This window comes from Giraffa tippelskirchi, chromosome 4, assembly GCF_054371585.1.
Source record: "Giraffa tippelskirchi isolate mGirTip1 chromosome 4, T2T-mGirTip1v1.2.pri, whole genome shotgun sequence".
NCBI lineage: Eukaryota > Metazoa > Chordata > Mammalia > Artiodactyla > Giraffidae > Giraffa > Giraffa tippelskirchi.
The window spans coordinates 97,262,836-97,287,822 of NC_137278.1; the positions used below are offsets into that span (position 1 = coordinate 97,262,836).

The following is a 24,987-nucleotide window of genomic DNA, read 5'->3' on the forward strand; positions in this document are numbered from 1 at the left end:
AGTTTGCTAAAACTCATGTCCATTGAGTCGGTGATGCCATCCAACCATCTCATCCTCTGTTGTCCTCTTTTCCTCCTGCCCTCAATCTTTCCTAGCATCAGAGTCTTTTCCAGTGAGCTCTTTGCATCAGGTGGCCAGAATATTGGAGCTTCAGCTTCAGCATCAGTCCTTCCAGTGAGTATTCAGGGTTGGTTTCCTTTAGGATTGATAGGTTTCAGATCCAGGAATGGAGTCGCTGCCTCTGCCATCAGTTTCTAGTGACAGGCACCCTAAATGGTCTTTAACCGTCTCTCCCCCAGATGGGTTCCTGTTCGTAAGAAGCTGTATTCCCTCAGTTCTCCTGTGTTTGACTTTCTGTGACTTGAAGGAAAACCGTTTGTTACTGAAATTGTAGAATTGAATGCAGAAATATGCTTTTTTTTTCTTTAAGTATTTTTTATTTTAGTATAATTGCTTTACAGTGTTGTGTTGGTTTCTGCTGTATAGCAACATGAATCAGCTATAAGTATACATGTATCCCCTCCATCTCGAGCCTCCCTCCCACCTCCCACCCCTCTAGGTCATCACTGAGTACCAATCTGAGCTCCGGGTGCTGTAGAGCAGCCTCCCACTAGCTATGTGTTTTACACATGGTAGTATACATGTGTCCATGCTACTCTCTCAATTCGTCCCTTCCTCCCAATTCCCACCCTGTGTCCACAAGTCCTTTCTCTGTGTCTGCGGCTCTGTTCCTGCCCTGCAACTAGGTTCATCAGTACCAGAGGTGGGGAACAACATTCTCTACCCTGCCTGCATTTCAAGTGACCTGGGGTACCCTGCCAGCAATTGGGCTGGGGCATGATCTGAAGATCAGGAGTTTTTAAAGCTCCCCAGGGGATTTTGATGTGCAGCCAGGGCTGAGAACAACTGCTGTAAAGCAGTGGTTCTCAAACCTTAACAGGCAGAGGGATCACCAGGGGACCTTGGCCCAGGGCAGATTTTGAGGCCATAGATCTGGGTGGATGGAGTCTGAGCTTCTGCACCTCTCATCAGCTCCCAGGCGATGCTGAGGCTGCAGGTTCCCTGGCTGCACTTGGAGCGGCAGGCCACTGGGGTTCCGTTCATGAGGCCTCCCAACATCCCTGGCAGGTGCACACACCACCCTAGGCCCCTGCTCACCCTCAGACTCCCTCCCACTGGGCTGCCTCCAGGAGAAAGCGGAACCATTGGCTTCTCAGACACCCTGCCCACAGCAGCTGTCCTGGGGCTGGGCTTCCAGGCAGGTGAGGCCCCAGTGTCCCAGGTTGGTCAGCCTGTCAGCGCCTCACGCCATTAAGCAGAACACTGTAAGTTTTTCTCTCCGAGGAACAGAGTCTGTAGGGTGCTCTCCTCTGTTGCTCAGTGGGGGACGTATCAGACTGGACCACAGGATTCCCTGAGCCACCTCCCCGGTAACTCAGAGCCCGGGGCTGAGTGGGACTGAGTGTCTACCAGGAACACGGGGCTGCCCTTCTGGGTGCAACTGGCTGCTGCACCCTTACCTTTGGGGAAAAATCTGACTCAGTGGAGTTGGAAGAGGGCCCCCTGCCTGTTCGGCCACCTGATCTAGCTGCCTTTTGGCAGGAAACTTGCAGCCATCCCAGGAGCAGGCACCCGGAACCAGGAGTCCCCCAGGCACCGGACTCTGCCTCGAGCCTGTGCTAGCGCCTCATGCTGCTGCCGACCGTCACCTGGGGACGCTCCTTCTCCAGTGCACGATCCAAGTGGCCTGGCTTGGATGGAGTGTTCGTAGTATTCAGTTCAGCTAACATTTCAAGAAGAAATGCATGTGGAATATGTACAGCAGTTCTTGGCACATGTAAGCTCCGCCGGCATTGTGCCTTAGCTTGCTAGGAGGTAAAGTGTGAGAAATTCACAGAGTCCTCACTTGTTCACGGGATCCCACCTGTCTACACAGTCTGCCTTCCTCTGGTCACTCTCCTGCGCACCCGTCAGCTAAGGACTTCATAGGTGCTCCCTTACTGACTGCAGTACCATGCCCATTGCTGTGGGCACTGATGGCTCTGGCTAGTCCAGGAGGATGTGGCTTGTATGTTGCACTGTATTAATCAGTCACGTCATGTCCTCACATGCTTAGTTGACTCTTTGTGACCCCATGGACTGTAGCCTCCCAGGCTCCTCTGTCCATGGGATTTTCTGGGCAAGAATAACTGGAGTGGATTACCATTTCCTCCTCCAGGAGATTTTCCCAACCCAGGGATCAAACTCAAGTCTTCTGCATTACAGGCAGATTCTTTACTGCTAAGCCATTGGGGAAGCCCTGTATTAATTAATCACTATGCATTTATTAAGCACCTACTGCATATTTGGCTTCTTGGAATACATAAAACAATCAGATTGATTGACATTGTTCTTAGAGAGTTTGCAGTCTGATTGAGGAGGCCAGCTATGCACATTAACTACCAACTGGTATGGGGCATCTATTAATATATATATATACAACACCCTCCTCCCACCATGGCAGTATTGAAGAAAATGGGAACTTGGCTGCTTCTCCAAGGTCTTTAAAATACCGAGAGGCTGGAAAAATTTGGAATATTAGATGTCCTCACATAATGAGCCAAATGTGTGTTCAGATTGCTCTATGTCCTTACTCTCCAAATGTGATGTCTCCAAATTGCAAAATAGGAAGATATTTATGTCAAACCCAGCCAGCCCACACATCTGAATCACACAGGAGCACTTTGTCAGAGCATCTTACCAAATGGCTCAAACGGAATCCAACTATTTGAGAATACCCCCCCCAAGAGAAACTTAATAAAGCAAATTACCTTATTAAAAGTGATTTTGCCCTTTTTTATTATTATAATTTTTTTGGCCACACCACATGTCATGTGGGATCTTAGTTCCCCAAATCAGGGAATTTAACCTGGGGCCCATGCATTGGAAAGGTGGAGTCTTAATCCCTGGACCACCAGGGGAGTCCCTGCCCTTAGATTTTTATAAGCACAGGTGATGAGGCTCACTCATTTATAAAATATTTCCCAGCATGTACGATATCAGATGTGTCGATATCAGAGCTACAGAGATGAAAAGAGCTTATCTCTGCCATTAAGAAGTTCACATTCCAGGAGGGGAAATAATGTGAGTGGGCAGGGGCTCAGAGGAAGAATGTGAGGTGCCCAGGAAGCTCTGAGGTTTCTTGGGGTCATGGGCAGAGGCACTAATGTGTGTGGATGAGGCATTCCCTTGGGTAGCAGAGTGTGAGGTGTGGCTACTTGAGGGGGAGGTGGTGGCAGCAGGAGGTGAGATGGCCAGGCCAGACTGGAGGGACTTCCTGTGATGTTGTCATTGCCACTTCATTTTTCTGGCTCATAGACAAGCAGTATAGTGACTAGATTTTGAAAATATATTTTCCATAGATGTTGTTCTCAGCTCGAGCACGTCTTTTCCTCTGTTGGTTAACAAGAGCATCTTCACAGAAAAATGAAGTTTGGGCCAATTTTACAGACCTTTATTTTTCCTGAAGTAATCAGATAGACTGTCAGGTATCAGAGTTCAAACCACTCATATCAGATTTGAGACAGAGGCACAGAGAGGGAAGTGGTTTGCCCCAAGTCATTCAGCTGTTTAGTAGCTAGTTAGTGGCAGACAAGGTGAGAATCCAGTTCTATAGATTTACTGCAACTTCTGCCAATGATGTCGACAGGCTTCTAGCCAAGTGCTGCTCCAGGCAACTGGCAGTAGCTCCCTGGAGGGCTGTGTGGTGAGCTTTCTGAGAATGATGCTGCTGTGGTTGATTACTGATGTCTGCCAAGGACAGGTGATAGGAGACACCTTGACACCTTCTTAGGAGGCAGCTGCCCTCGTGGGGCACACAGCTGGAAGAGGTACAGGCCTTGATTTCAGCATCAGATTTTCCACTTACACCATCCTGGACCTGCAGGGACACTGACCAGACCCAGAGCAGGGCTGGCCGTAGAGAGCGGCAGGGCGGCTCAGGTTCAACGCGCTGAGTGCTGAGCTGGCCTCCAGTGGGGTGAGTTGCAGCTGTGGGTCTGTTGGACTTGGCCTTTGGGGAGAGAAGGCTACTGGCTGGGACCACTCCTTAGGGACATCCACCCTGAAGCCAAGCCCATCCCTGACCCTACAATGGTTCGCTCTGCCCCTGACCTGCCTTATGGGAGACAAGGATACCCCCACCAGTCCGTTGTCCCTCTCCCCAGAGAAGGCTGAGCTGTTGGCAACATCCAGGCAGCTGAGAGCATCTTTACAAGATTCTAAAGGGTCCAAGGGCAGGTGGGTGTAAACTGCCAGCAGAACACTCAGCAGTCGTTTTTTCCCAAGTTCATTAAACTCACTGCTTTTTTTAGTTACCATCAAATACACTGGTTATGCTTTATTATTTCAATTATAAACCAATCAACCAGAACTTTCTTTGGAAGTGTTGATGCTGAAGCGGAAGCTCCAATACTTTGGTCACCTGATATGAGAACCAGCTCACTGGAAGAGATCCTGATACAGGGAAAGATTGAAGGCAGGAGAAGAAGGAGGCAACAGAGAGTGAGATGGTTAGGGAGCATCACCAACTCAACATGCATTTGAGCAAACTCTTGGAGACAGTGAAGGACAGAGGAGCCTGGCATGCTGCAATCCACAGGGTCACAAAGAGTCAAACATGACTACCAACAACAATGACCAGAACTTTATATATATGGATGTGTTTTGGAAAACAGAAGAGGAATCTAGGACTTCTTCAGCACTGTCTTCAGAAGTCACCCCTGCTGCCTGCTGCTCCTCAGTTTTCATAATACAGAATCATACTTGTCATCCAGAGCCTCCTGTCAGCCCTCTAGATGTTGCCTGGAAACCACCGACAGTGCGGTTAGCAGCCTTTAGACCTTGCAGGAACTCAGGTGCAGTTGCGAGGCTGGGCGACAGGAGTCTATTATTTTGAAGTGGCAGCTGCAGGTCATCAGAGAGGACGTCACCAGGGAGGGAGCTTTGTGGAGGGGGAGGGCGTGATCTGTGCACCTGCCAGGTGTGGTCACCAGCAGGGAGTGCTGCAACTCTGGCTGCCACAGCAAGCCCTGGGGCAGGTGCCTGCCTGAAAGGAGGAGCCTTGGGAAGGTCCCAGGAAAGAAGTTCACCAAACACATCCAGGCCCTGCGGCAACAAGCTTAAAGAGGGAATAAGGAGAAAGCTAGAGCAAGGGAACAAACGGCTGTGGGGCGGGGGTGGGGGGGTGGTTAGACATTCCCCCGGGGCCCTGAACCCTTGCTCAGCTGGGGTGATTAGTGCCCTTTGCCCGACTCTGTCGGGAGCACAGGGAGGCAGAGCCCGGGCATGTCAATTTCCACCCTCAGCAGTTGGGCAGCGACTCAGCTCAGAGGGAGGCGGGTGGCAGTTCCAGCCCCACCCTGGCCGTCCACGTGGATGGAGAGAAGGAGGAAGTGGTTTTGTGTCTGAGCTTCCAGTGCCCTGTGCTGCACACCTGCCCGGAGGCCCCACGGGGCTTCAGGAGTTGGTAGAAGCCTCCGTGTCCTCGGGGCCCGAGGTGCTGCTCTGGAAACAGGAACAAGGCTCTTGATTGGCACCCAGGGGTGACCTGAGGACCCCTTTGGGGAAGGGGAGGCCTCTGTCCTTCCGGAGGATGAAAGTGCCGAAGGCCCCCTCCATGTTCACGAAGATGGCTGCGTTTTACCAGTGCATCAAGCCTGAGCCCAGGTGCGCCCCTGAGAGCTTCAAGGTGGTGGGGTAAATGGAGGGGCCGAGAGGGAGGGGGCCTGATCATACACCCCAGCCCCTGAGGCCTGAGGGCACTTTCAGTATTTGTTGTCATTTATGACCCCCTTCCTTACAGATGTCACTATGTATATTATATATCTCCTTCAATTGTGTGAATTCTGCAACAAAATAATGATTTTCTTTATTTTCTTTGTGACACATGCATATATTGAAACAGAGGGGAGCAGGGTGCTAAGGTGAAGGGGATGGGAAGTGAAAGGAAGAGAGAAGGGGAGGGGAAGAGGGCTGGAAGACAGAGTGTTTTCCTCTGAACATCCTATGCCTGTATAAGGTAGATCCACATGGCTCAGCCTGTGTCCTTTTGGTAGAGAGAAGGCAGCGAAGGGCAACATAAAAGATCATTAGAATTGTTCCTGGAACTAACGGTCAGCACCAAAGGGCTTGTTCTTTTTCTTTTTATTTAATTTTTTTAAATAAAGTACAGTTGACATACAATATTATGTAAGTTATAGGTGTACAATATAGCGATTCACAATGTTAAAGTTTATACTCCATTTATAGTTACTATAAAATATTGGGTATATTACCTATGCTGTATGGTATATCCATGTAGCTTATTTTATAACCAGTAATTTGTACCTCTTAATTCCCTCCTTGTCCCATTGCTTCCACTTCCCTCTCCCCACTGGTAACCACTCGTTTGTTCTGTCTGTGAATCTGCTTCTTTTATGTTACATTCACTAGTTTGTTGTATTGTTTAGATTCTGCATGTAAGTGATATCATGCAGTGTTTGTCTTTGTCTTCACATAATGCCAAAGGGCTTGTTATTAACTGACAGACTTGCCGAGGGTGGTGGCCTGCCCAAGTTCTTAGGGAGCAGAGGCCGGTGAACCTGCAAAGCCACCTCACCCTGCTGCAAGTGACCTCATCCTTTGAAAATGTTTGACCCTTGGTGCACTGTGCTTCCACCATGATAGTACAAAGGGAAGCAGAGCTCCAATGTGGTTGAAATGCATTTGCGAGTATAAGTAAACAGCTTGCATGTCTCGTACACCAAATGGAAAATTCCAGTATGGCAACCTCTATCCAACCAAGTGATGGTCACGTCTGCACATCATCTGGGCTGGGTGGACGGTCTTGGGAAACAAATATTGCTACTTCATCAACATACATCTGGAGGTGTGGGGGATGCTGGGAGACCTGGCAGACCATCCACTACCCCCCAAACCTCACTTCCTTCTTTTGCTACATAGGGACAGGAACCCAACAACCAAAGGCTTCCTTGTGAACATAGATCTTTGTACTGTTGCAAAACCCTATGCAGGAAAGTCACCATCACTGTTATTGTTTCATTAAAATCTTTTTTTACTTATAATTATTCAACCTCAGTGTCTGATGCTGCCTGTTTTGAATGGACCAGAATAGAGCGGTGGTGTGATGTCTCCTCATTAATAGACTTTGGAGCATGACTTCCTAATTAAAAAAGAAAAACAAACAAAACAAAACTTCAGCTCTGCATCTGCTGTGCTACAGAAATGCCAATCACATATGGAACATCCTAGATAAATTTAGCCTTAAGAACTTTCTTCATGTCCTTATTTTTGGTAGACATGCAGAATAGAGGGGAATTTACTACCTAAAAAAACTCAAGTTAAAAACATACCAGCCCTCATAAAACTTCCCTGCGCCCTGGGCTTTGGGTCCATTCATCTCGTGTGGGTAGTGATTAGCACAATTCACAGCTCACTCAGAGACTGAAAGTTTCCAAGTTAGAGCACGTCTTGGCAAGATACCCCAGCGTTAGAATATGTTTTCCCAGGAATTGTACAAATGCAGTTTCTGAGGTTGCAAAGTTCAATGCTTACCTCTTTTCTTTCTTTATTTTTGGCTGTGCTGGTTTTTTGTTGCTGCGAGGGCTTTTTCTCTAAGTTGTGGCGAGAAGGGGCTCCTCTCTAGTTGCAGGTCTCAGGCTTCTCATTGCAGTGGCTTCTCTTGTTGCGGAGCATGGGCTCTATGGCATGTAGGCTTCAGCAGTCACGACTCCTGGGCTCTAGAGCACAGACTCAGTAGTTGTGGTTCATGGGCTTAGTTGCTCCACAGCTTGTGGGATCTTCCCAGATCAGAGATCAAATGAGCATCTCTGGCATTGGCAGGCAGATTCTTTACCACTGAGTCACCAGGGAAGCCCCTTACCTATTTTTGAAATTATGATTTTGTAAACATATCTCATAGATTTGTTTTATTCTATTAACATAAAAACGTCTAAACTACCATTTTAAAAATCTCACATGAAAATATTCATTTCTGAGCAAATGAAAGCAGGTAACTCCTGTGAAAGCTGTCATGTAGTGCCTTAGCTTCACTGAGGAGCATCCATGTAGACACAGGCTGCATACGTGAACACTGGTTCCTGTGTGTGTGTCTATATACGTCTGTAGGAGGGTATGCATTCCCAGCTAAGTAACTTATCAGTGTTCTTCTTCATAAGGACTCTGAGTACCGCAGAATCAACTGTTACGTAGGTTTCAAATAAATGGCATCGTTTATCTTACATGAGACACTACCTGTATGCTTATAAACTATGCTGTTTGTCTGGCAAAGAAACAGGCTAGCCAGTTGTGGTCCACTGCCTCATTCTCTCTGGATCCTTTCACTGTCCCTTTCAGCCCCTGGCTGAAGGGAACCCCAAGGACAGGAACCAGGCATCTGAAGCAGGGTCCTCCTTGCATCCATGTTCCTTGACTCCCAAAGACTCTGCATGGTTCTAGGGCAGGTGATGTCTAGGGAGCCAAGGACAAGAAACCAAACTAAAGAAATGTAACATAATTTAGCTAAGTCATGGACTTTTTTTTTCCGGCTGGGCAGAGTCTTTCTTGCTGGGTGTGGGCTCTAGGGCTCATGAGCTCAGTAGTTGTGGTGCATGGGATTAGTTGCTCTGAGGCATGTGGAATCCTCCCAGAACAGGGATTGAACCGATGTCCCTTGCACTGGCAAGTGAATTCTTAACCAGTGGACCACTAGGGAAGTCCTAAGTCATGAACTTTGAAAGACATCTGTCTTAAAGACATTGGAGTGTCCCCTGGTCTTGGGAACTGTGACTGGGTAGTGGATGCAGTGTCATTTTCCTCAGAAGGTGAATCTTTTGTCTAACAAATGTTGTAAGTGCCTCTGATTCATTTGCTCATTCATCCAACCATTCATTCAACAATTTTTTAGGGACCTCTTGTGTGGCAGTACCATGCTGGTACATGTTCCCTATTCTCAAGGAGTTGGTCTTCAAGTTTTACATCTTTAGCCAGATTGGAGATGACTCACCTCTCTAGATCAAGCCTGATTTTAGGCTTTTAATAAGACTATCAATTACTGGTCTCTAGGAAACTGACCTCCCAGTAAGTTCCTTTGCTCCCCTCCTGCTGCCCTCTGAGCACTATGACTCTGTTTGAGTTCTTGGTTTTCAGCCCTTTGCTCATCTGATTGCTTTGCTTTCGTTTTTTCAAGCAGTGTTTTAACTGTAGTTGATTTGCAGTGTTGTGTTAGTTTCCGGTGTATAGCAAAGTGATTCATGTATATATATCTGTAATATATGTATACACACACATACCTACACACTGAGTTGTTGTTCAATCATTGAGTCGTGTCCAACTCTTTGCAGCCTCATGGACTGAAGCACGCCAAGCTTCCCTGTCTTTCACTATCTCCCAGAGGTTGCTCAAACTCATGTCCATTGAGTCGGTGATGCCATCCAACCATCTCATCCTCTGTTGCCCCCTTCTCCTTCTGCCCTCAATCTTTCCCAGCATCAGGGTCTTTCCTAGTGAGTCAGCTCTTCGCCTTAGTTGGCCAAAGTATTGGAGCTTCAGCTTCAACATCAGCCCTTTCAGTGAATATTCAGGGTTGATTTCCTTTAGGATTGACTGGTAGTATTCCATTGTGTGTATATATATATATATATATATATATATATATATATATATATATGCCACATCCTTATCCATTCATCTGTTGATGGACATTTAGGTTGTTTCCATATCTTGACTATTGTAAATAGTGCTGTCATGAACACTGGGGTGCATGTCTTTTTGAATTATAGTTTTCTCTAGATATATGCCCAGGAGTGGGGTTGCTGGATCATATGGAAGCTCTATTTTTAGCTTTTTAAGGAACCCCCATACCATTCTCCATAGTGGCTGTACCAATTTACATTCTCATCCACAGTGTAAGAGAGGGTTCCCTATTCTCTACACCCTCTCCAGCATTTGTTATTTGGAGCCTTTTTAATGATGGTCATTCTGACTGATATAAGGTGATAACTCATTGTAGTTTTGATTTGCATTTCTCTTGTGGATCACAATAAACTGTGGAAAATCCTGAAAGAGTTGGGAATACCAGACCACCTGACCTGCCTCTGGAGAAACCTGTATGCAGGTCAGGAAGCAACAGTTAGAACTGGACATGGAACAACAGACTGGTTCCAAATAGGAAAAGGAGTATGTCAAGGCTGTATATTGTCACCCTGCTTATTTAACTTATATGCAGAGTACATCATGAGAAACGCTGGGCTGGAAGAAGCACAAGCTGGAATCAAGATTGCCGGGAGAAATATCAGTAACCTCAGATATGCAGATGACACCACCCTTATGGCAGAAAGTGAAGAAGAACTAAAGAGCCTCTTGATGAAAGTGAAAGTGGAGAATGAAAAAGTTGGCTTAAAGCTCAACATTCAGAAGCTAAGACCATGGCATCCGGTCCCATCACTTCATGGCAGATAAATGGGGAAACAGTGGATGACTTTATTTTTTTGCGCTCCAAAATCACTGCAGATGGTAACTGCAGCCATGAAATTAAAAGACGCTTACTCCTTGGAAGGAAAGTTATGACCAACCTGGATAGCATATTAAAAAGCAAAGACATTACTTTGCCAACAAAGGTCCATCTAGTCAAGGCTATGGTTTTTTCAGTAGTCATGTGTGGATGGGAGAGTTGGACTACAAAGAACTGTGGTGTTGGAGAAGACTCTTAAGAGTCCCTTGGACTGCAAGGAGATCCAACCAGTCCATCCTAAAGGAGATCAGTCCTGAATATGCATTGGAAGGACTGATGTTGAAGCTGAAACTCCAGTACTTTGGCCACCTGATGCGAAGAGCTGACTCATTGGAAAAGACCCTGATGCTGGGAAAGATTGAGGGCAGGAGGAGAAGGGGACGACAGAGGATGAGATGGCTGGATGGCATCATCGACTCAGTGGACATGGGTTTGGGTGGACTCTGGGAGTTGGTGATGGAGAGGGAGGCCTGGCGTGCTGCGGTTCATGAGGTCACAAAGAGTCAGACACGACTGAGCGACTGAACCGAACTGAACTGAATAGTTATCGATGCTGATCATCTTTTCCTGTGCCTGTTGGCCATCTTTGTGTCTTCTTTGGAGAAATGTCTATTTAGGTCTTCTGCTTGTTTTTTTGATTGGGTTGTTTTTTGTTTTTGTTGAGGTGTATGAGCTATTTGTATATTTTCAAATAAGCCCTTGTCAGTTGCATCATTTGCAAATATTTTCTCTCAGTCTGTAAGACTGTCTTTTCATTTTCTTTATGACTACCTTTGCTCTGTAAAAGCTTATAAATTTGATTAGGTCTCATTTGTTTATCTTCACTTCGTTTCTATTGCCTTGGGAGACTGACCTAAGGAAACATTGCTACAATTTATGTCAGAGAAAGTTTTGCCTATGTTCTTTTCTAGGAGTATTATGATGTCAGGTCTTATATTTAGTCTTTAAACCATTTTGCTTATCTTTGTGTATGGTGTGTGGGTGGATTTATGTGCAGTTGTCCAGCTTTCCCAGCACCACTTGCTGAAGTTACTGTCCCTCATTGTATATTATTGCCTCCTCTGTCAAAGATTAACTGACCGTAGGTGTGTGGGTTTATTTCTGGGCAATTTCTTTGCTTTCTTTTCTCCGTATGTCAGAGTGGATCTACTCTTTGTCCTCCCTGTTGTTCCCGACAAGTGGATAAAGCAGGTTTTATGCACACACCTCGAGGTGTACTCTGAAAGGTCAAATCCTCTGGTGTTGGGCATAAAAGTGTCTATCATGAAGCAGTAAAGCCGACACAATTTTTGAGCAGAGATTTCTCACAGGAACTTTACAAGCCTTACACATTCCGTTGCCTCAGTAATGTGAAACTTCTTTTTCTAAAAAAAGGTACAGGCAGATCCTCGTGTGACTCACTAGAGAACAATAGTCAAGTCACAGTTTATTTTCATCTTTTTTCCCCCCAAAAAAGGAAAAATTGATTAAATGTAAAGGGAAGGTGAGCAGGCTTAAATCCATAAAGGGGAACCAGATCACAGAACTGTGCAAACAGAGATGTGATGAAACTGGTGAATGCGGTGAACAAAAAGGTCAGGGCTTCTTATTGTGCATTGTGGAAGGTGCTGGCTCCTCTGATCAGACCCACTGGCGGGAATGAGGGCTGAGCACAAGTTAATAAGAAGAAAGTGGAGCATGAGAGCAGGGAAGAGCATTCAAGCAGAGGGAACAGCATCTGCCAAGGTCCTGGGCTAGAGGGAAATGAAGCCTACAAGGCAGGGAGAGCAGGGCGGGCACAGTGGGGCCAATTGTGTGTGTGATTGAAATCCAGATGACCTACTTGTCTGTCCATGTTTAGATTGACCCAGATAAATACTGCCCTCCAGTGCCACCCACCCCTCTCAGCTTCCATCTAAGATCATATCCTTCCTCCCTTCATATCAGCTTTACTGTGGGATTGCTAGAGACACATTGTATCATGTCTTCTTTTCCAAAGCTGTCTTTATTTCACCTTTTTATCTGGTTATTCTTTTTTTCCAGCAGCTTTATTGGCACATAATTTATATAACCATAGAGTTCACCTGTTAGGAGTGTGCAGTCAACAGTCTATTTCCAGAGTTGTGCAACTATGAACAGAATGTGATTTGAGAACGTATTCATCTCCCCAAAGAAATATTCATCTCCCCTTCTGCTCATTAGCATCCCTTCCCATTCTCCCTCCCTCTCCAGAGCACCCCACTCCCAACCTTAGGCAGACACTAACTTACTGTCTGTCGCAATGGATTTGCCTATTATGGGTATTTTTGAAAATATTAATTTATTTATTTTAGGCTGTGCTGGGTCTTCATTACTGCACTTTCTGGGCTTTCTCTAGTTACAGGGAGCAAGGGCTACTTGCTAGCTGTAGTGCATGGACTCCTCTTTGTGGTGGATTCTCTTATTGCGGAGCACGGGCTCTAGGGCGTGAGGGCTTCAGTAGCTGTGGCACACCAGCTGAGCTGTCTGGCAGCATGTGGGGTCTTCCCAGACCAGGAGTCTGAACTGGCATCCCCTGCATTGCAAGGCAGGTTCTTAACCCCTGAACCACCAGGGAAGCCTTGTTCTGGGTATTTTATATAAGTGAAATAATTCAGTATGCGGAATTTTGTGTCTGGTTTCCTTTCATGTAGCATAATGTGTTCAAAATTAACCCATACTGTAGCATGCTTTAATGTTTCATTCCTTTTTATGGCTGAATAATATTCTGTTGTATGTATGTATCATATTTTAAATGTATTCATCAGTTGTTGAGCTATTTCCACTTTCTGATTATAACAATGCTGGACGTTGGTGAATACATTTTTTTTGTACATTTCCCCCATTTTTATTGTTGTAGAATATACATAATGTAAAATTTTGCTGTCTTTACCATTTTTAAACATATAGGTCAGTGGTATTAAGTACATCCATCTTGTTGTGCAATCAGCACCACCATCCATCTTCAGAACTCTTTTCATCTTGCAAAACGCAAACTCTGTACTCATTAAACTAACCCCTCCCACCCCCCGCCATTCGCTCCTTCCCCAGCCCCTGGTAGCCGCCATTCTGCTTTCTGAATCTGTGATTTTGATTCCCCAACATAAGTAGTGGAATCATTCAGCATTTGTCTTTTTGTGACTGGTCTATTTCACTTAGCATAACATCCTCAAGATTCATCCATGTGGCAGCCTATTTTAGAATTTCTTTCCTTTTTGCAGTTGATAAGAATATACTTGCTTCTGTCATTTTGCTATTTGTTTTCTCTATGCTTGTAGATTTTTTATCCTTCATTTCCTGTATTACTGTCCCCTTTTAGTTGATTTTTTAATATTTATTTTTATTTATTTATTTGTCTGCATCAGGTCTTAGTTGTGGCACGTGGGATCCCTGATCAGGGATCATACCTGGGCCCCCTGCACTGGGAATGTGGAATCTTAGCCACTGGACCACCAGGGAAGTCCTGAGTTGGTTTTTGTTGTTGTTGTTGTGAAACTTTTAAGTTCCTTTCTCATTTCCTTCTGTGCGTGTTCTACAGCTGTTTTGTGGTTACCACAGTGATTACACTGAATATCCTAAAGTTATAATACTCTAATTTGGATTTGTTCCAGCTTTACTTCCATGACACACAGGACCTCTGCCCCTTTACACTTCTGTTCCTCTTCCTTTCAGTTGTTGATGCCACAGAATAACATCTTTAAGCATTGTGTGTCTAAAAACATAAATTAATAATTTGAAAAAATACAGTAATCTCTTAAATTAGATAGAAAACAAAATGTGGAGCTACAAACAAAAGTTACAATAATACTAGCTCTTAGACTACTAATTGCTCTTTAAAAATGTGTAAGTCTCTTAAATTATGTGGAAAACAAAAAGTGGAGGCATAAATCAATCCTAAACCAGTGTTGACCCTTGAACATCGACAGCTGTTGTTAGGAACTGCAACCCTCCACACAGTCCAAAATCTGAGTCTAGCTTTACAATTGGCCCTTCATATCAGTGGCTATCCAGGGATTCCACCAGACATGGATCATGTAGTACTACAATACATATTTGCTGAAAAAAAACCCACATATAAGTGGACTGGGGCAGTTCAAACCCATCTTGTTAAAGGGTCATCTGTACTAGCTTTTATAATTGCCCATGTATTTACTTCTACTAAGTTTTTAAGTTAGTTTTTAAAAATTGAAGTATAGTTGATTTACAGTATTATGTTACAGGTGTATAATATAGTGATTCACAAATTTTAAAGTTTGTACTTCATTGACTATAAAATATCAGCTATATTCCCTGTGTTGTACAATGTATCTTTGTGACTTATTTTGTACCTAATAGTTTGTACCTCTTACCTACCTCCATAGTACCTCTTCCCCCTTCTCCACTGGTAACCGCTTGTTTGTTCTCTATATCTGTGAGTCTGCTCCTTGTTTGTTATATTCACTAATTTGTTGTATATTTTAGATTCCACGTATAAGTGATATCAAACAGTATTTGTCTTTGAATTATTCTTCCAAGTCCATCCATGTTGTTGCAGATGACAAAGTTTCATTCTTCTTTATGGCTGAGAAGTATTTTATTGTGTTTATCTTCTTTATCCATCTTCTTTATCCATTTTTAAAATACAATTTCAAGTTTCTGTTTAGTTCCCTTTTATTCCAACCTGTAGGACTCCTTTGAACATTTCCTACGGGGCATGTGTAGTGATAATGGACTCCTTCATCTTTTATTTATCTGGAAAGGTCTTAATTTCTTAACATACTTTTGAAGGACAGCTTTGCCACATTTAGGGTTATTGGTTGACATTTTTTGCCTTTTAGCACTTTGACTATATCCCCCTCCTGCCTTCTACCCTCCAGAGTTTCTGATGAGAAAGTTGCTGATAATTTACTGGGGATTCCATGTGTGTGATGATTTGTTTCTCTCTTGCTGCTTTCAAAATTCTTTATCTTTGGCTTTCAACTGTTTAATTATAATGTATCTCAATTCACTGAGCTCCTTAGATGTTGTTATTTGTGTCTTTCATCAAACTTTGGAGGTTTGGGGGCATTATTTTTTCAAATATTCTCTTTACCCCTTTTTCCTCTCTCCTACCTCCTTCTGGGACTCCTACAATGTGTATTTTGATCCATTTGATGGTGTCCCATAGGTCCCTTGTACTTCCCTTGTATCTCAGACAGTAAAGAATCTGCCTTCTTTGCAGGAGACCTGGGTTTGATCCCTGGGTTGGGAAGATCCCCTGGAGAAGGGAATGGCCACCCACTCCAGTATTCTTTCCTGGAGAATTCCATGGACAGAGGAGCCTGGTGGGCTACAGTCCATGGGGTTGCAAAGAGTCGGGCACTACTGAGTGACTAACACTTTCATTTTCATAGGTCCCTTATGCTTATGTTTACTTAACTTTATGCTTCAGTTTACTTCAATGTTTTTCTTTCTATTCCTCAGACTCTTAATTATCATGACCTATCTTCAAGTTTTCTGATTCTTCTACATGCTGAAATCTGCTTTTGAAACCCTCTACTGAATCTTTCATTTCAGTTACTATTTCAGTTGGGTTTTTTTTAGCCCTAGATTTTTTCTTCCTTTTTAGGCTTTCTCTCCTTTTATTAATATTCCATTTTGTTCATACATTATTTCCTTGAGTTTCTCTACTTCTTTAGTTCCCTGAGCATCTTTAAGATCATTGTTTTTAAGTCTTTGTCTAGTAGATTAGCCACCAGATCTTTTTTAGGGACAGATTCATAACTGGACATTTGAATCTAATAATATGGTAACTCTGGAAATCAGTTCTCCCCCTTCATCTGGGTTTGCTAGGCTTTATTTTTTGTGCCAAGGATCAGCCTGAGGTATAATCTTAAGGTCTTCTAAGATCTTTTATAAGCCTGTGTGTTTTCCTGTACATATGCAGTAACTTTCTCATTTCCCCCATATATACAATAACTTTTGAATGTCCTAGTAGTCAATGTCTGGCTCCCAAAAGGGGAAATCAGAAAACTGAAGTGGGGAAAGGGGAAATGGGGCACCCAGCCCTTTAAATCTCCTAGAAGTTCATGCAGCTAGAAGGGGAGGGGCTTGCAACAGTAGGGAAGATGCAACAACAGTGGCAGCCCACCACCTTGCAACTCTTGTCATTGTAAGCACTAAATCACAGCACAGATCTCTAGTATTTGGAGAACTGAGTTCTTTTTGCCCACCATGGTTCCTTCAAGCTGTGTGCAAGCTGCTCTCAGATGCATGGCTGCCTGTCAAGGGAGTTGGGAATGGGAATGAGTAGATGCTATTGAACTGAGAGCTGAGTTTGACTGAAATTACCTGCGGTTTACACACCAGCCTTCCTCTGGGAGTTGCAAGCCTTAAATGGATTCTGAAATAGCTACACCAAACAGATTCTGCCAGTGTCGTTGTTGTCTAGGTGGGTGAGAGATTCCTGGTATCTCCTACTCCATGATATTCCTAGAATCTTTCATAGACATATGTGTTTATTTCTCTAGAGTAAATACCTAGAAATGGAATTGCCAGACTGTATGGTATCTTTATGTTTTATGAGGTTTTTTCACAAGGAGCTGTTATCCAAAGTGTCTATAATGTTTTGCATTTCCATCAACAATGAATGAGGGTTTCAATTTCTAAATGTGCTTGCAGACACTTGTTATTGTCTATCTTTCTATTTAGCCAGTGTAGTGAGTGTCAAATAGTATCTCACTTTGGTTTCAATTTGCAGTTCCATAGTGATGGGCTTCCTTGGTGGCTCAGTGGTAAAGAATCCACCTGGAATGCAGGAGACATGGAAGATCCCCTGGAGAAGGAAGTGACAACCCATTCCAGTATTCTCATTTGGGAAATCCCATGGACAGAGGAGCCTGGTGGATTACAGTCCATGGGATCGCAAAGAGTTGGACATGACTTAGCGACTAAACAACAAAAAATGGTCAAACATCTTTTCATATGCTTATTGGCTGTTTGTTTACTTTCTTTAAATCTTCCATCTACTTTAAAATGGATGTCTTTTATTATTGTTATAAGAATTATTTATGTATTCTGGATACAAATCACTTATCAGATAGACGATTTGCAAAAATTTCTCACAGTGTGCGGGCCCCCTTCACACTTTCTTGATAGATAGGTTTGAAACAAAAAGTTTATAAATGTGGTAAAGTCTAACTTATGTTATCTTCCCTTTTAGTGTTGCATCTCAGTAATCATTGCCTAGCCCAAGATCATAAATTTATTCCAGTGCTTTCTTCTAAGAGTTTTTATAGGTTTAACACTTACATTTAAGTCTGTGATCCACTGTGAGGCAATTTTTATGTGTAGTGTAAGGTAGGAATATAAATTATGTTTTGGATGTGAATGTTCAGTTGTTCCAGCATTTGTTGAAAAGACTGATTCTTCCCACATTGAATTGTTTTGGAACCCATGGTCAAAATCAATTGGCCATAAATATATTTTATTTCTGAACCCTGAATTCAGTTTACCTATATGTCTATCTGTATGCCAGTACCATGCATTCTTTTTTTTTTTTAGTTGGAGGATAATTGCTTTACAATGTTGCAGTGTGTTGATTTCTGCTGTGCCATAATGGGAATCAGTCATAAGTATATACATATATATCCCCTCCTTCTTGAGCCTCCCTCCCACCTACCCCTCTAGTTGTCACAGAGCGCCAGGCTGGGCTCCCTGTGTTATATAGCAGCTTCCCACTTTCTTTTATTTTTAATTGGAGGATAATTGCTTCACAGTGTTGTGTTGGTTTCTGCCATACAGCAACGTGAATCAGCCATAAGTATACATCTGTCCCCTCCCTCTTGAACCTCCGTCCCACCTGCCCCCCAGTCCCACCCCTGTCGGTTGTCACAGGGCCCAGGGTTGAGCTGCCTGTGTTATACAGCAGCTTCTCACTCGCTATTTTACATATGACAGTACCATGCATTCTTAACTGCTGTAGATTTGTAGTCAGTTTTGAAACTGAGAAGTGCAAATCCTCCTTCTTTGTTCTTCACTTTCAAGATTGTTTTGGGTGCTCTGTATTTCCATATGAATTTTCAGATCAACTTGCCAATTTCTGCAAAAAGAAAAACAAAACAAAACAAAAATTTCCCCTGGGGAAAAACAATCCAGGCGGGATTTTGATAAGGATTGCATTGAATTTGGAAAGTATTGCCATCTTAAACATATTTTTTCATCCATGAACACTGGATAATGTTCTGTTTATTTGTGTCTTCTTTACTTTCTTTCAGCAGTGTTTTGTAGTTTTCAGAGTACAGGTATTCTGCCCCCTTGGTTAAATTTGTTCCTGAGCAGTTTATTCTTTTGTATGCTATTGTCAATGAAATTTGTTTTTTTTAACTTCACTTTTGGGTTGTTCACCCCTGGTGAGAGAGCAATGGATGTGACAGGCATCGAAGCTCACAGCCTTGAAAGTAAGGGCAGTGGTAGGCAGATTCCTTACAAACAAGTTGCCGTTGACAGTTGTACTGAGCATTGTAAAGACAGGTAGAGGGGCTGAGAAAGAGTATCAGACAGATGTAAGCATGACCTGGAGGGTGGTGTGGAATGAGCGGGTCTATAAGGGTGAACCTGAGGGCTTCTTTGTACATAATTATGGGCTCAGGGTCATGTACTCAGGATACAGATGTTTTTCTTTGCATTGTGTAAATAAGTGTAATGCATGGGTATCTTTAAAATACCATAGTAAAAACCCGTTCTCATTCTTCACGTGAGTAAACTTCTGTAGAATTTTTTAGTATGAGCTGCAGCTAATGATGGAATTCTGCCAAAGACTGGGGAGAAGCCTGTGGTGAGTTAGGGTTCAGAGAGCGGGAGTGGGAGCAGCCCCAACAACGATCTTTCTTTGGATCCAGGACTCCCTTGGATTCTGTAGGCGCCCAGATGCACACTGATGAGTGCTGTGTGGAGGGGGCTGGAGGCTAAGCACACTCTTGACTTAAGGAGAATCCCTGAAGAGGCCCTCTCAGGCCCAGATTTGAAGAACAAGTTTTTCTGTTTTTGGACTTGAGCTGTCAGAGCAACGGAGTGGGAGGGGGGAGGGCAAAAGCTGGTTGAGGGAGTGTTGGGACCACTTGACCTGAACCTTGAGTTCCAGCAAGAAGCAGGAGGGATCCTGGGAGATACTGGGTATTTAACACATTACTTTTCTAAATAAAAGGGCTTCTCTGGTGGCTGAGATGGTAAAGAATCAGTCTGTAATGCAGGCGATCTGGGTTCAGTCCCTGGGTTGGGAAGATCCCCTGGAAGAGGGCATGGCAACCCACTCCAGTATTCTTGCCTGGAGAATCCCCACGGACAGAGGAGCCTGGTGGGCTACAGTCCATGGGGTCCCAAAGAGTCGGACACAACTGAGCGACTAACACTTTCTAATTAAGGTTCTCCTTCTGGCTTTTGCTTGAACTTTACTCAGGTGGGAGAATTGTGTATTCAGCAGTACAAGTTATTGGGCTCAACAGAGAAGACATTCCCTTTATAATAGCTGCAGAGTGTTTGTGCCTGAAGCATCCAGGTGGAGGGGCCGGTTCTCCATCCTTGCACCCCAACATCTCAGGGGGTGGACATGCCTCCATGGCCTGGAATATAGTTTTATCTGTTACTTGGCAGCAGTTTTCTTTATGGTCCATCGAGCTGTGGGGGCATTGGGAAGATCTGGGCTCATTTAGGAGCCCAGGTGTTTTGATCTCTGAATCTCATGGCTCTGAAGTGACCTGTTGCCCAAGAAGCCTTCATGGGACAGAATGGACCATCCCTAGGGTATAGCAGTTGTGTGTGTTCTTGTCTGCAGTTGTGTAGAGGTGTGAGCCCATGGTGAGAAACGAGGTGTAGAAACCAACAGCTCTTCTCAGCGGGTGCTTGTATGTGCTGTATTCTCAGTCCCATTCAGTTAAAGTGTTATTGCCTGTGTTTTGTAGATGAGGAAACTGAGGCTCAGCCCTCATCAGTGCTAGGGTGCAGCTTCAGCTCCAGGCCTGCCTCACTCTCAAGTCTTTCCCTTTTCTTCTGCACCATATTGACTGGTTCAGTCAATCTTGAAGGAAATCAACCCTGAATATTCATTGGAAGGACTGATGCTGAGGCTCCAATCCTTTGGCCACTTGATATGAACAGCTGATTCATTGGACAAGTCCCTGATGCTGAGAAAGATTGAGGGCAGGAGGAGAAGGGGGTGACAGAGGACGAGATGGCTGGACAGCATCACCAATGCAATGGACATGAACTTGGGCAAATGCTGGGAAATGGTGAGGGACAGGGAGGCCTGGTGTACTGCAGTCCATGGGGTCAGACACGACTTGGTGACTGAACAACAACAAGCGCACCATATTGCATTCTTATTCATAAGAAGATGTTTGGGACATAAAACAAGCAGGTTTTCAGACCTCCCGTGTGCGGTGAGCCTGGCTTGTCGTCCCTTCATCTGTGGGGTGACTTTTGCTTCTGAGCATGAGTCTGTTAGCAGCCTTGCATCTGGTGTTGCTCTCGGCATCCGGGGTCCAACAGGATGTACCTCCAGCAAGAAGAGCCCCGGGCTGTCCTCTAGGGTCCCCCACTCTCCCTCTAACCTGCTCCTGAGCCCTCTGCCCTGGCACAAGGCTTTATCACAGCCACGTAATTCAACCCAGGGAACAGCATGTCAGAGCTCCTGGGTCTGTTCCACACTCAGTGGGGTGAACACGCTCCAGCACACCCACCTCAGAGGCTTGTGCACACACTCACATATGCCTTCACATTCTCAGCCCTTCCCAGAAAGGAGCCTTTTATAAAATGTGCAGATTTTGTGGCAAGTTTTCCATTTGAATTCTCAAAGTTTATAAATTTATAGCAATAAAGCTATTGAGTAGGGATTTCCCTGGTGGTGCAGTGGGTAAGACTTCACCTTCCAGTGCAGCAGGTAAGGTTCAATCCCACGTGCCTCCCGGCCAGAGAACCAGAACACAAAACAGAAACAGTACTCTAACAAATTCAATAAAGACTTTAAAAAAATATTGTGCAACAACAATAAAAAATGTGCAGAGGTGGACATTTTGAAGGTAATCTCATGGTTTCTCAAAGGCGTTAGTTGCTAAATTATGGCAGCTTCAACCCCTGTTCTCTGGACTAAGATGCCCCGTCTGACCCAATGGATGATCTCATGGGGCTCTTTCAGCCTCTGGACTCCGACCTGATCCTAGACAGGGGCTACTCAGCAGGCGGAGCCATCTCCATGGGAGACCAGTGTCCTTTGGATTTCCCTGCTCCCCTTAAGCTTCTCTGGGGACAGCTCAGGATGCTTTACTCCACTGGGTCAACATCGGTCTCATACAGCCCTGCAGCCCCAGGCTTCAGAAGTTCCTTCCCATGCTGGGGATATAGGCAACATGCATATACAAGCTAGTGTCTCTGGTTCACTGTTTTGGACCAGTTAATAAATTTTTGTTGTTGTTGTTCAGTCCCTAAGTCGTGTCTGACTCTTTGTGATCCCAGGGACTGCAGCATGCCAGGCTTCTCTGTCCTCCACTATGTCCACAGAGTTTGCTCAAATTCATGTCCATTGAGTCAGTGATGCCATCCAACCATTTTGTCCTCTGCCACTCTATTCTCCTCCTGCCTTCAATCTTTCCCAGCATCAGGGTCTTTTCCAATGAGTCAGTTCTTTGTATCAGGTGGCAAAAGTATTGGAGCTTCAGCATCAGTCCTTCCAGTGAATATTCAAGGTTGATTTCCTTTAGGATTGACTAGTGTGATCTCCTTGCCGTCCAAGGGACTCACAAGAATCTCCTCCAACACCGCAGTTCAAAGGCATCAATTCCTTGTTGCACCACCGAGGAAATCCCTGCCCAATAGTTTTACTGCTATAAATTTATAAACTTTGAGAATTCAAGTGGAAAACTTGCCGCAAAATCTGCACATTGTATAAAATGCTGTTTCCAGGAAAGGCTTGGTGCTTAACCTTCTTTATGAACCATCTCTCACATCCAAACATGACTACTGGAAAAACCATAGCTTTGACTATACGGACCTTTGTCGGCAAAGTGATGTCTCTGCTGTTAATAAATTTACCTGATACCTAATACATGATCTCAATTTCAAAATGAGAATACTTAGAGTTCTTGGGGATTAAATGAGATAATTCAGATGATAATCTATGTGCTTGATAAGTTGTTGCAGTTGTTAACTCCAAATTCAGACAATAGAAAGCTCGAGCACTTGTACTTTCTAGCTTACTGGCAACCATGGAAGATGGTACCCAAGGTAGTAGTTGGTACTTAACCAGTCCTCACCATTTTTATTCTCCTTACTCCTTGTATTTTCCTGCTTTTCCTTCTCTACCACATCTTCCTTCAAATACTCTGGTAGCTGCCCCTACCCCTATAGTAACTTTAAGCAGCAGCAGCCTATGGGATCAAGGATTTAGATGGGGTTTGCATTCAATCTGTAGACTGCTTTGGATAGTATGGACATCATAACAATAATAAGTCTCATTCCATGAACACGGGATGTCTTTGCACTTATTGACATTATTTTCAGTCTTTTGGCAACATTTTTTAGTTTTCAGGGTACAAGTCTTTTGTCTCTTTGGTTAAATTTATTTCTAAGTACTTTATTCTTTTTGATACTGTTGTAAATGGAATTACTTTTTGAATTTCCTTTTTGGATTGTTCGTTGTTATTTTATAGAAATGACTGATTTTTTTGTGTTCTCCAACTTTGCTGAATTCATTTATTTGTTCTAACAGTTTTTTGTTTGTAGGGGGTGGATCTTTAGGATATAAGATCATTTCATCTGTGAACAGAGATAATTTTACTTTTTCCTTTTCAACTTGTATGTCTTCTATTTATTTTTCTTGTCTATGTGCTCTGGCTAGAACTTCAGTGCTGTGTTGAGTAGATATGGTGAGAGTGTCTTGTTCCTGATCTTAGAGGAAAAATTCAGTTTTTCACTGTTGAGTATGATGTTAGCTGTGGCCTTTTCATATATGGCCTTATTACATTGAGGTGGTTTTCCTTTATTTCTAGTTTTTTAAATTTTTTGTTATAAAAGGTGTTGACTTTTGGCAAATGGCTTTTTTGTATCAGTTGAGATGATCATGTTTTTTTTTTCTTCATCCTGTTGCTCCAACATTTTTATAAAGTCAGATTGTATCAAAATCAAGAAGCAAGGCTTATGAATGTTTGTTCACCTTTTAAGGAGTTGACTGATCAGGGATGGACTGTTTGACATTAATATTAAAGGAGACCTAAATATTAGACTCAACTGTAGCAAAGACCTGCAACTTCTTTCCTCTGTTAAATATTTTTTTAAAAAATTCCTCCCATCGTTTCCCATTGTGTACTGTATAAGTGATAGATGTTAATTCATTAGTTAAATATTTTAGCTCCCTTTTAAAGTGGGAAAATTCATAATGAATTCCAATAAGAAATAGCTTTCCAAGTAAGTGATGAATTAGCCTGTGTAGGGTAGAGTGTGCTGTTTTAAAAGTCAGCTATGGGGACTTCCCTGGTGGTCCAGTGGTTAAGAGTCCTCCTGCCAATGCAGGGGACACAGGTTCAATTCCTGGTCTGGAAAGATCCCACATGCTCGCCAGGCAACTAAGCCCATGGGCCACAAGTACTGAGCCTTCACTCTAGAGCCTGCGTGCTGCAACTACTGAAGCCCTCTTACTCTAGAGCCTGTGCTCGGCAACAAGAGAAGCCACTGCAATGAGAAGCCTGCAAACCGCAACAAAGAGAAGCCCCTGCTCCCTACAAGTAGCGAAAGCCCATGTGCAGCAGTGAAGACCCAGCATAGCCAAAAATAAATATATTAATGTTTTTTTAAAGTCAGCTATGGAAGGCAGGGGCACAACTCAGTACTCTCTAACAGGAATATTGGCCAGTCATCATTTATTTGAGCTCCATGAAAAGTCAGAGGTTTTTAATTTAGGAAGAAGCCAAGTTCTTATGGATAAAATGATGATAGTATCTGGGATGATTCACTTTGAAATGATCTGGTGGAAGTGGGAGGGGATAAGGGGTTAAGATGAGCAAGAGTCATATGTATTAAGTTCATCGTACATTCTGTGTACTTTTGTTTGAAATTTTTTGTAAAAAGCTCTGAAAAGAAATAAGGTAAATAAATGATGATGCAGCATCCAATGAAAACATTATGTAGCCATTACAATAACGCATCCAGGATCTTCCTGATATGGGATAAGACAACCAGGAAGTCAGTCTTACTAGTGTGGTGCACATGTGCTTGTGCACATAAACATTTGCATAGAAAATACTGGAAGGAAAAATATTAAAACATTGGCTGTGGTTAGTCTTCCTTGATTGGTGGGACAGTGACTGATTTTCTTTCTCTGTGTCTTCCAAACTTCCCACAGTGAACAAGAGAAAAACGTAATTTCTTTTTAAGTTTTTTAGATTGGATTACAATTGCTTTACAATGTTGTGTTGATTTCTGCTGTACAACAGCAT

At 43.7% G+C, this 24,987-nt stretch overlaps 1 protein-coding gene across 3 annotated transcripts in view; it reads left to right on the top strand.

Annotated features, from left to right (window-relative positions):
- CRACDL (CRACD like) overlaps window positions 1–24,987 on the top strand; it is a 132,182-nt gene that overhangs the window by 53,964 nt on the left and 53,231 nt on the right. The window contains exon 1 of one of the 3 annotated variants that reach the window (XM_081484464.1): window positions 5,669–5,706. The exons of the other annotated variants lie outside the window; for them this stretch is intronic. Within the exon in view, the coding sequence (XP_081340590.1) occupies window positions 5,669–5,706 (38 nt within the window). Of the gene's footprint in view, window positions 1–5,668; window positions 5,707–24,987 lie in introns of those variants that run through there. 3 annotated transcript variants of the gene reach the window in all.